Source organism: Tachysurus fulvidraco, chromosome 7 (genome assembly GCF_022655615.1).
Source record: "Tachysurus fulvidraco isolate hzauxx_2018 chromosome 7, HZAU_PFXX_2.0, whole genome shotgun sequence".
NCBI lineage: Eukaryota > Metazoa > Chordata > Actinopteri > Siluriformes > Bagridae > Tachysurus > Tachysurus fulvidraco.
This window is the reverse complement of record NC_062524.1, coordinates 11,978,282-11,990,902: the sequence shown is the minus strand read 5'-3', so window position 1 is coordinate 11,990,902 and position 12,621 is coordinate 11,978,282. Positions and strand designations below refer to the sequence as shown.

The 12,621-nt window shown below is 37.8% G+C and overlaps 1 protein-coding gene and 1 long non-coding RNA gene across 2 annotated transcripts in view; one reads left to right on the top strand and one right to left on the bottom strand.

The window, feature by feature from the left end:
* The window catches only part of grin2da (glutamate receptor, ionotropic, N-methyl D-aspartate 2D, a), a 95,719-nt gene that overhangs the window by 10,279 nt on the left and 72,819 nt on the right, over window positions 1-12,621 (bottom strand). Inside the window, exons 7-10 of the mRNA XM_027144049.2 lie at window positions 10,890-11,058; window positions 8,868-9,021; window positions 2,907-3,032; window positions 2,460-2,689 (exon numbers count right to left, since the gene is read on the bottom strand). Of these exons, the coding sequence (XP_026999850.1) occupies window positions 2,460-2,689; window positions 2,907-3,032; window positions 8,868-9,021; window positions 10,890-11,058 (679 nt within the window). The remainder of the gene's footprint in view (window positions 1-2,459; window positions 2,690-2,906; window positions 3,033-8,867; window positions 9,022-10,889; window positions 11,059-12,621) is intronic.
* Window positions 8,816-10,721, top strand: LOC113641363. The gene is made up of 2 exons (XR_003440294.2): window positions 8,816-9,024; window positions 9,539-10,721. It is a non-coding gene; the product is annotated as an uncharacterized LOC113641363 (long non-coding RNA).

Sequence of the window (12,621 nt, the reverse complement as noted above, 5' to 3'; positions counted from 1 at the left end):
ATTGTTTTGGTCAATTTATTGTTTAAAGTTCAAAAATTGGTATAGGTAAAAAAAATCATTAATAACAGGTGTTATTTTTAAGAAACATCAGTTCCATATATGCAAGCCTTGGGCTGTCAAGTAATAAAGACCTGTTTGAACACAAGATTGTTCATACTATAGGTGTACTCGATATCAGAATACCTCGGTCCTAATATGAGTGATTGATTTTGTGATTGTATCATCAGACTTTCCTTTCCTTCAGGAGGATATCCCAGAAATCTTGTTATCTAGGCCATCACTGTGACTAAGGTTACTACGCTGGTTAGAAAATTTCCTGGTGGCATGTAGGATGCAGTGGAATGAGATTTAGCTGTAGATACTAAATGCACTGGACTAGAATGGGATTGTATTATCCGGTGAATTGGGATGATGCGGTTTATTTATAAAAAGGGGAACAACTGCTGCTCCAAGTGTAAAGGAATTACAGACTTCTTACTCCTGCACAGACCGTGATGTGTCATTGGATTATGACAAAGCAGCAAAAATGTCGTTTTTAATTTAGAGACAGCCTACATTGGTGATATTATTTGTGGGAGGCACTAAGGGTTTGTGCAATCTGGTCTCTATGAGCTCAATGAGAATGGTGTCTTTCCTTTTAAAAACCGTTTAAAAACCGTCAAAACCGTTTAAGTTGGCTGTCAGACTTCATTCATAATGTGCCTTCTTTCCATTCCTATTTGAGGTTTTCAAGCACAGGATATCAAAAGACAGTCAGTATTAAAGTAGTGTCCTGTATATTTCCAGACGATGTTTTGTATACACACCAATTGAATTAGACTTCCAACATGAACCTGAACATTTTGGTGCCATGTAAAATCAACATCTCCAAATCCAAAGCCATGATTCTCTCCAGGAACAGAGTGAAAAATTTACAGCTGAGAGGAAAGACTATGTCCCAGGAAAAGGAGTGTGAGTACCACAGGAAACTTATATATGTGTAGAATAATCAGAATGTAAGAATGGCATCAGGAACTGTGGGTAAAATAAATAATAAAGCCACAACTACACATGAGAAAAATGAGTTTCTTTCCAGTTCCTCAGCCTGTTTGTCTGTAAGCTTCAAAGCTGATACCAGATGATAGTCTGACGAACCGGATATAAGCTGGATGAGTGCAGTCCACCATAATATTGTGAGCCTTCCTCAAGCAGCATGTCTGGTAGACATCCTCAAAGTTCTTAAGTTTGCCGCCTGTGACTGTCTAAGTTCTTAAGTTTGCTGCCTGTGATTCATTCAGCTGCCTTCAACACTCTCTGCAGGCACTAATCCAGCTCTCCGGATGCTCTCTCAAGAGAAGCAAGGTGTTTGGGATGATGTTATGGGGCAGACCAAGGGTCTAGAGCCTCTTTAGTATGTAAAGTCTATGGTGGGCAGACCTTGAAGTGCAGTCCAAGTGCTCACCCAGGAACTTGAAATCCACGACAGCATGCTCTTCCTCCAACTTCTTAAACACAATCATCTTTTTAGTTTTGCTGACACAGAGACAGAGGTTATCATAGCACCACTATGAAAGTGCTCTAATTTAATCCCTGTAGGATATATTGTTCCTGCTTATGATGAGGTCTAAGATAGTGTCATTAGCAAAACTCAGGAGAATCTTGGAGCTGTACATGGCAACACAGTAGTGTGTGAAATGGGAATACACAAGTGGGCAGAGCATGCTTCCTTGTGGGGTGCCAGCATTCACAGTCAGCATGGACAATATTGAGCTGCCAATCTTCACTTCCTGAGATCTACCTGACAGAAAGTCCAGTATCCAATTGCACAGGCGGGTCTGCAGGACTAAAGCATTAAGCTTGGAGGTGAGCTTAGTGGTTATGATTGTATTAAATGCCGAACTAAATCAATGAACAGCATTTCATCATCACTTAATCGATTTGACTGGTATGCAAATTGCTACTGATTGTTCATTTCAATTAAAAACATATATATTCATGAAATAACATGATGTTCTTGATCTGCTGTGAGTCATCCTGATAGATCTGTGATAATAATCCACAGTTAGTACTTTGTCAGGGGTGTCAGGTTGAAATTGGGAAGATATTTGTACTCATTTGTCAGAAGCCTGCTCAGATATGTCAAACCTCATTATGCCTCCACTGCAGGCATGAAAGAATGCATGCAGCCAAGACCTTGCAACACACTGTGAGATTACAGCAGAGCAATCAAGAGGTTTTACCTGGTGCTCGGTTGTTGTTTTTTTAATTCTCATAATGGTTCTGTGATACCACAAAAATGGCAGCATTTAATTAGCTTCTCACAGTCACATCCAGGATGTAGCTCAAACTACATGTTATGTAGGCATACTTTCTATTGTACAGCCAAGATATCTGATCGAAATGTTACATAAGAGGAAAATTCTGTATTCATTTATTAACAAATTATAAAATGAAAACACTACAGTGTATGATTAAGTTACCTTCTTATCACTGAGGCCAGACACTGTGTCTATGTACTCCTCTTGGATCATGAAGGCAGCCAGGTTAGCAGTGTAGCTTGCCAAAAAGATAACAGCGAAGAAAGCCCAAACCAGCACCATGATCTTACTTGTGGTTCCTCTAGGGTTTTCTACAGGAACTGAGTTATTAAAGACCAGGGCCCACAGCAGCCACACAGATTTTCCTATGGTAAACTTAGATCCTCCTGCCCCTGAGAAAGAAACAACAAGCATCAGGACATCTTAGGTCTCTTGCAGGAAGGGAAAAGTCTGTACTTATATTATGAAAGCAGAATCTGATATGCTCTGCTGGTTCAGATTATTATAAAAATTACTGCATATTTTAGTCTAGTAATAAGCAGAGTTTTGCACTGCTGATTCCATCTCTAGATGTGCCTAAAGCAAACAATCTTTAATAATTTTACTTACTCTTTCCACTTTGTAGACTTCGGTTGTATCCAACAGGGCTGAAAAACTCAAAGACAAAAACGGTTACGGCCACCACAGACAGGCACATGACGAACATCATCACCCAAACTGCAGGACTGTATGGTTCTGTGGGGAAACAGATGGGGAAATATACAAGCAAGGGGATAATAAATAAAACTAGAATGTACATTTCCTGAAGAAAATGTGAATGGTGGTTGCACGTGGCAAATCTCGGTACGCGGTTGCTAGGGTGAAATTTTAGGAATTACCCATTCAAATCTATGGGACTTTTTTGGCCGCTTTTTTGTCCGGTGTGCAAACATCGTTGGTTGGATCACAAAAGTTACAGCACACCTCTCTTCAATAAGAGGGTTGATTTGACACCTCATTCATGGGTCTAGGAAAAAAGCGGCGGTTACGCACCAAAGTTACGCACCAAAGTTTTGTCCGGAAGAATAATAATCTGTATGCAAGATAACAAGAATGTTGCTTTGCAACCACCATTAATAATAACGGAAAGGGAATTACAAAAATCACAACTGATGAAGATCCAGAGTGCCAAATGACATCACAAGACATCTTAAAGATTTTTGCAGCAAATATAAGTCATTGTTAAATAGCCACTATACATTGTAGACACAGAAAATACAGAAACAGGTTAATACAGACAAGTGATAAGTTCAAAGACAAGAAAAATCAACAACAAAAAAGTCTTAACAAGTATTTAGTCCACCATGTGTTGCCAGAAATCTGCACAGCACCTTGCACTGTAAGTTCATTCTTACTAAATACATTATACTGTAGGAGATTAAATGGTTGTGGTAGTGAGTACGGTTTATGCAAGTCCAAAATATCCCATAGATATTTAACTGGGTTGAGATATAGTTACTATAAAGGCCTTAGACTATGATATACACCAAATTGATTGATATACATCAAACCATTCAGTGGACCCTCTGGATGTTATTCTAGAAGTGACCATTTCAATCGAAATATAAATCTTTCATCATATGATAAAGGTTATAAGTCCAAAAAAACTTTGCATTGGTTTTTAGTTACTCTTCCCTGTAAAAGTAAACCGACCCCAAAACATGACAACAAAATTGCACCTAACAACAGCCCCCCACGTTCAGGCCCCCAAGCATAACCGAGTCACTGGACTCTTACTATAATGTCATGACTGTAAATCTCTCTTGGCGTGAAATAAACAATGCTTTGCCCATCTCAGGAATATGGCAACAAATGATTAATCTCATAGTACTCTATGTAGACCAGAAACGTGCTCTTGTGTTTTTCAGTACAAACCAATGCACAAACAGGACAAATGAATCAGTGCATTCAACTACAATTTCCAGCTCTGGTATTTTATTGGTATTTTACCCATATATCTAAATGCATATTCAGATCTGTTCCTATTGAAAAACCAACATGCAGATGGGATTTTAGTCACTGATCCCACTTAAACACTAACCAGTTGAGCAATCTTTTATGACCAAATCGTCTGTTACTCCTGCCCAATAAACCTTTATTCCAAGCTACTTTGATTTTTTGATTCACAATAAAGGTCAACTTGGCCTGCTCAGCATTTTTAAATGTGGCACAGTGCATGTTTTTCATGTTAACTGATTAGTCAGTATCATGTTGAACACCTGCCTGGAGGCATTTGCCCTCATTAATATAATGTTTTCTTTTGTCATCTGTCTGTATAATCATTAGATTTGTAATTTAGATATATCAACAGATAATGACAGAAAAAATTCTCGCTCAAGCACAAAAGTGGTTGCAGTTACCCTTTGGAGAATTCCCACCACAGCCATACATATATACACACTATTCATTCATTCATTCATTCATTCATTCATTCATTCATTTTCTACCGCTTATCCAAACTACCTCGGGTCACAGGGGGAACTATCTCAGGCGTCATCGGGCATCAAGGCAGGATACACCCTGGACGGAGTGCCAACCCATCGCAGGGCACACACACACTCATTCACTCACACAATCACACACCACGGACAATTTTCCAGAGATGCCAATCAACCTACCATGCATGTCTTTGTATCGGGGGAGGAAACCAGAGTACTCGGAGGAAACCCCCGAGGCATGGGGAGAACATGCAAACTCCACACATACAAGGTGGAGGTGGGAATCAAACCACCAACCCTGGAGGTGTGAGGCGAACCAATAAGCCACTGTGCCCCCCCATACACACACTATATATATATATATATATATATATATATATATATATATATATATATATATATATATATATATATATATATAATGTTATACATATTAAAAAAATGTGGACACCTTTCTTAATCATTTGAAACAAAGCAAATTGCTAAACCTGTTCCAGTCTAACAATATCAGTGAGAATAAAATGAGGTCCCTGAAGGTTGAGGTCGGTTTGGAAGAAACAAGGTGCCTGCAGACAGATATTAACTTAACACCACAGAACACCTTTGGGACGAACTAGAACACCAACTGTAACCCAGGTCTCTTTGCCTGAAACCAGTGCCTTTGGCTAGATGGTCACAAATTCCCATATCTTCATTCACAAATCTAGTAAAAAGCCTTTCCAAAAGAGTTGAGGCTGTTATAGGAGCAACAGGGCGACTGTGGTGCACTTGTAGTACATCAAAAGAAATGAAACTAAAAACCCTTCTAGATTGTGGCGGTATAAATATAAAAGTTATTACTCTTAGCTTTGATCTGTTATGTTTGGTCTGAAGGATAGCACATATATCCCAACCTTCTACCAATTTGGAAATTCCTAGAATTTGAATTCACAGATACTAGCAGATACTAGCAAAGATATAAAAGTCACATTTTGAAACAAGGGTGTAACGATCAGCGACTGAATGTAATCTGTAAAATAAACGACTACACTTGTACAAGAAGAAGACATACATTATGTGAACCCCTGTACATGACATCAGGCAGATATCTACAGATGTGGACAGCAATTAATAAACCGAATGATGGGGAGCCAGCATAGATTATCCTGAGGCAGCCATGAATAATCAGAACTGTGAGAAATGGTGTATTTAGGCTTTATACATGGGGTATTTGCTCTAGAATTATGTATAAAATGGAGCTATGAAGTACATAATCTTCATATATACTGTGTTAACCAAAAATTCTTTAAATCCATTACATAAATTATTTAAAGGATTTCTGAGTTTGTTAGGAAATAAATATTTTGTTTATACAGTACATTCAGTTTATACATCTCTGGTCTTCATCAGCTCCAAATGGCAGTGATTTATTTTTCCTCTGCCTAGAAGATCATTTCATCCCCAACACCCTTCAGTTTTTTGATAAATTCTGACCATTTGGTCTGATAAATGCTCTGTCAGGATCAATATTTTGACAATGTATAAATTGAACGTGTCCTCTTAGAATTGGTGAAAATTCTCATAGCTGAAAAGACCTGAAAAAGGCAATCAGACAGCAGGTGGGCTGAACACTGGAACAATGGTGGCAGAGGTTCAAGACCCTGACCTCAGCAAGGGCAGCCAACCATTTGTGTTTGCCTAGCGTCTTCAGGATGATTGTGACAAGTGACTGCTGACTGAGGGACATGACATCGGGTGAAGGTGAGATTTGTGCAGACGGATATTCATGAATAAATACTGGTGCCTGTACCATTATTCAATTCTTTAGACAATAGCATAAAATATAGGTTGTTATTAGCCCTTGCCTCACCCACTATTTTTGGGGGGAACTTACAGCTAACTACTAACTTGGACAGTATGCTAGTGCGTGTGAGAAAGATGCAGTGTAGTGGGATAAAAAACATCCTAAGGCATGCCTTCAACTACATGGACGTTATTCATGATTGTTAGCCAGACCAGCCAAATGCCACATTTTCATCCCTATATTTTCTCTTTTCAAGCATAACCTCTATCAAGTGATAAAATGCACTTAAAGTAAAAGGAGTAGATGATACAGTTGCTGGTCCTGAGGATCCTTCTCGAAATGCTTTTGTTTACAGCACATCATCGTCCCACAGCGGACCATTTAGGTAAGAATACGTAAAACTGTTTTATGCATTATTTCTACTGCCCAGGTATTCACAGAGATGTACAGTATGCAGGAGGTGTGTAAAATCCCATGAATGTCAGGTGGTTAATCCTGTAGCCACACCAAAGCTGCCACTGTACACATTGATTAGCCCTTTTAAAGAACCAGCATGGACCTTTTAAGCCCATTAAAATAGTGTACATGGACATTGCTTAATAGTAGTTTTAATGGATTTCGCAATAGAAGACCTAGTACTAGAGCTGAAAAAGAATCTATACACTTTTGTTGTAGATGAGCTCTTTTGAGTGATCTCCCCAGTAACTCTGCAACCACAAAGAGAACTTGTCCATCCAGAACACTTTCATGTTATGCACACTTCAGAAACCTTATGAATTATAAAGAAATATATCAACTACTGCCAGCTTTTACCATCCTCAAATGGATAATGGACTGATTAGTGGAATGATTTAATCAAATGCTTTGCTATAGGCTCAGGAACCTCAATCCTAGCTATATAACGTAAATAATTCCGGATGAGTTTTCACTTAGAGATTAAGTGCCTGTCAAGTGCTCACACATTGAGCTCCAGGTTATTGTGACACTTCTTTAAGGTGGAGGACACTAACTATGCAGTAAGATTGAGAAATACATTGCAACTGCATCACCTAATGTCATGAAGATATGCTCTCTTTGTGACTGTGGTGATAATGTTTCCCAAGATGAAGGAACTGGGACTAGAGGATAATCTAAAACACAAAACTTGATCAGATCTCACCTGTGGAACCACCTCTCCCTGTTCCAAAGATCAGAGCTTTAAGAAGACATTTCCCTTTACCTTATCACACTAATTCTATAGAGCATGACATAGAAACTTCGCTGGAGTGTTTGTGAGTGTACTGACTGTCTGAACATAAAAAATAAAATGGTTTCTGATGAGCTCAAGGACTATGCTTAAGGAATCCTACAATAACTGGCCAAGCTCTGTTGTCCTTGTGCAGACGGAAGGATGGTATGTTCCAGTTCGTTCAGTCTAACCTTGATGCTTATTCAATGTTATTAATTAATTCAGAAATATCAAGTTTACAAATGCTCAGTAAAAGCCAGGATCTAATTTTATAGCAAATAATAAATAAAGGTACGTTCAAACAGTGTATCTGTGAAGTACAGAACGATTTAGATTTTAAGATATATTGTAAACACTGGGAGATGAAAAGGGGGATTAAGGAGTGGGTAATGTTTGCACATAAGAAATATGTGTTAAATATGGATGATATAAAAATAAGTCTTTGCAGCCCTGTTAAAATGGCATGTTTCTGTGATGTAAAAATGAAACCAAGATAAATGACGTCAGATCTTTTTTCACCTTTAAAGTGATATAGTAACCAACGGAATTCAACTCAAAAACAGGTAGTTAAAACTTAATAACAATAACCTGGTATTGTCTGAAGAAACTAAAAAGAAAGGTAAAATACAGCTTAAACTGTGTGATTTCAAAATGTCTCTTGTGATCTTGGGATTTCAACTCGGAATCATCTTGTCACTATCATAGAACCTCAAACTCTTTGCTACAGGCACGAAAAACATATAGCAAAATAGGGAAAAGGGAAAACAATAAAAACTGAATACAAGTGGAAAACTAAAATGGAAAACGTGGTTTAAGCCCTAGCCCTGCCAAGCTGCCATTGTTGGGGCTTTGAGAAAGGCCCATAACCCTCTGTGCTCTAGTGGTGCAGTATTGTGGCCGACCCTGTGGTCTGACCTCAACCTCCAAAGATGTAAAACTCACTGTGCTGTAATGTTTATGTGACAAAATAACAGATTCTATTCTATTCTATTCTATTCTATTCTAACAGTTCAGACAATTCTGTATTTTGCTGTATGGTGGAGAAGATACTGTAACAAAAACCCAAGATTACAGTGACTCACCCAGGAAAGCAGATGGAGAGACGGTGCCGTTGCTCCTAGAGACCATAACGCTGATTCCAGTCTCCACAAAGGGAACTGAGAATTCAACAACTTCTGACCTCTCTTCATTGATGGTCAGTGAGCCGATAGCCATGTCTGCTCTTTTGGACACCACCTGGTGAGCAGTACAACCAAGTCAGCATGTTTTAAACCACAAAGGCACTTAACAAATTACAACAATAACTAAGATTATGCTGTTTATACAGTAAATGTATAAGTAAGATTGTTAGTGATCAAGCAAATAATACAGTATTATATTATAGATCATGTGATGAACTCAAATGTATTAATTTATTGTTAGTCTGCTGTCATCTTTCCTTCACTTGATCAATAACAATTTAAATTTCATTGTCCATTCAATTCTTACTTCACTTGCAGCTCAGTCTTGGCTACTAGTGAAATCTGCATGAGATTTATCATGGACCAATATGGATCCAAGGATTGGACTGATTCATACAATTCAATAAAAAAATATTTTCTGTATTTTTAGAAACTTTGGGGAGTTTATATTTAGAGTGTATATTTGTTTGAATGTGTTTCATTTAAATTATTTATTTATTTATTTATTTATTTATTTATTTATTTATTTATTTATTTATTTATTTATTTATTCTTCATGGTACATGGTGAAGTGGCCTCCAAGATCCCTGGATGCAAGCTCAATTTTTTTATGCCATGTGAAGGTCATGGTGTATCAGGAAAAAGATAACACATAAAGATCATTTAGATACAGGTGTGTTAACACGAGGTCATCATGATTGGGAGCGATGACTTCTTGGTCAAACCGATGGGCCAATCAGGAATGCTCCCTAACCCTTCACACTCTGGAAGAAGGTTTCTGGAGGAAACCTGGCTCAGAGGTAGGGGAAGGTAAGAGTTGGGATACTGGGTGGAAGTATCGTGCTGCCTAAGACGACGACTCTCCCCTACCTGCCGCACCGAGCCACGTTCGTGGGCCCTGCCTCGCTACCTCATCCTCCAGCAGCTTCAGCCACAAGACTCCTGCACCTGCCCAAAAACTTCAGCATTTCCAACACCTCAGCCTTGTCCGAGTGATGTTCTGTTCTCCATTTTCACTTTGAACTTCACTGTTCAAAGTTTCTTGGATCCCTGAGTCGGAGACAATCTCCATGTTCCCCTCACTGTAGCGAGTGTCACACATCCTTTACACAACTATAAAGGTGTGAACTGCACTTGCAACATCATGTATAACATGAAAGTTAACCTAGAAATTGATATATATTTATTAAGCTAGCTAGAGAAATATTACACTTCTTATGATTTTGATATAATCCATAAAATGAAATTTTCCATTTCTAGAGCAAGCGTGACGTTGCTGGATTACATGCACATCATGGAAGCATCTGATTTAGATTCAAAATGTGATGTTTAGTGTAACATCTAAGTCTAACCATTTCATTAGAAATGAAGTTATATTCAAATAAATAATGCATTTTGTAATTTTTTTTATATATCTTTATACATTTCTTGAACAACAGAGACAGCATGTCCGCTGGAAGTTTCTATGTGAAAAGAGGCATCATTTTATTTAATTGTGTTAAATGTGAAATGCCCAAGTCTATTCTCTAGTGTAATGGTTGATTTATCATTCTCTTCATGTAATGACACAACATGTTTCATCTTTATAGAATAATGGGATGCTTTTTCCTAAATGTTCCTAATTGACTCACTGTAAACTCTTACTATTTCACATGGGAGTTTGGAGCTGTCATCTTTCTGTCTCAGGTTTACTGTGTATTAATTTGCTTTGACGTCATGCCTCGGAAAATATACCTGATTTGGATATCTGTCTGACTCTGCTGTGCACTGATCCTTTCACATATTTATTATATTGGTAGTTGTAATAAACTTATGTAGAGAAAAATGTTAATTTGATGTGACCTCTGTAGTTTCCTGGCTGTGTAAGATTCCCTAGCAGCCTAATTATTCACCTTTGAAAAGACTAATCTATGAAGGCCTCACCTCACCGACCATCCCGTTCCACTCTCCATTTATGTTCTTCCCATGCCTGCCATTTGTCACCAGGTAGAGGTCATAGGTAAAACCCACAATTTTGGCCAGTCGCTTGAGGACATCGATGCAGAACCCTTTGCAGCAATGCTTCATGGAGTGTATGCCTTCCAACACCACACTGCAGTGGAAAAGAATGAGAGGAGGTTAATTCAAAGTAGAGACAGAAAATGATGAATGAGGAAGGAACAAACTAAAGAATAAGCAAAGAGAATTTTTTTCATCACCGAGTACGGCTCGGTAAAGCTAAATCTAAATTGCTGATATCGTTGAAGCCACATCCTGAAGCTACATCTCATGCCTAAGCACTGTGGGAAGACGAAGTAAATAAGGAAGGCATACTCAAAACAGGAAAGCAGGAGGCACCTTGCATACAAATATCAATATCAAAAAAGCGACATGACTGCGTCTATTTGTTTTTAGATATTACTAAAGAAATGAATGACTTCCATGCATGCAGACTGCCCAGCTAATGGACTTTCATATAGTCAGTTTTTCATTAAAAATTGTTTTTATTTTCTGAATTATAAGAAAGCAAAAAAGAGAATCCATATACATAATAATGATTTTTTTAAATAATAATTCATATACTTGAAATATATAACTATATCACTAGCTCGCTATACATTATATTGTTTTTACTACAGTATAGAGTATAAAGGCTTGACGTATTTGTCTGTTATATGGCATATTTTCTTCTACTATTTGTTTCTTCTCTTCTACCCATGAAACAGAAAATGAGAAGAAGTCATCACAGCAGTAAAGAAAGACTCTTTGGTACAATCATTTATTTCATTCTTTTTGTGCTATTTAGAACCATACTGCATTAGAGAATTAGGAGCTGGTGTGCATCGTTGTGTGACTTTGATGTCTATGGTCTAGTTAGATAACAAGTATTGAGACAATTCAGCCTCATAATATTAGCATGCTTTTCCAGCATGTGAAAAGTAATCATTTCTACGATCATCACAGGCATCACAACAGTGTAATGTTAACATCGTCGGTTTCCAGCTCCAAGGTCATCCTCAGACTCACAGAACACATTCTTATGATTATCCTTTTTTTTTCTTAATAAGGCTGTTGATTCATTCAGATGACAAACAGTGTACGCAATATAAAACTAGCTACTAATGAATGAGTCAAGAACGTTCGCCCTTCACCCTTGTTGAAAATTTATTTTAAAATAATACATTGCATGGATATCGAATTACATGAGCTATATGAGATACTATAAAATATTAAAGGGCTATTTGCTTTTGTCGTGCTTATTTTTTAATATATTCATGATTTCAAGATCAACTCAGTGTCATATGTCTGTTCCCTGGGTCTTGATGATTTGTCCTTGTATTTTTTCTGTCCTATCTTAGCCTTGGGCATTGTCTACATGCTCAAGAGTGTGTCCTCTTACACACACACCACTGGCTTTATCCAACTATTATTCAGACTTTGGAAAGTCCAAGCATTCTTCATGCACACAATAAACTATACCCTTTAATTATAACCTGGCTCTCAGTCTCCTGATTGTTCAGTCATATTACTGTTTTTTTAAGGTCATCCAGAAATATTTCCAACAATTTCGACGACCCTGTTGAAAATTCTCTGTTTGTGCACTGTGATGACCCAAATGACAAACATCATCATATTCTGCTGATCTGATCCAATGAACCTGTTCCTGTGGCCCTGA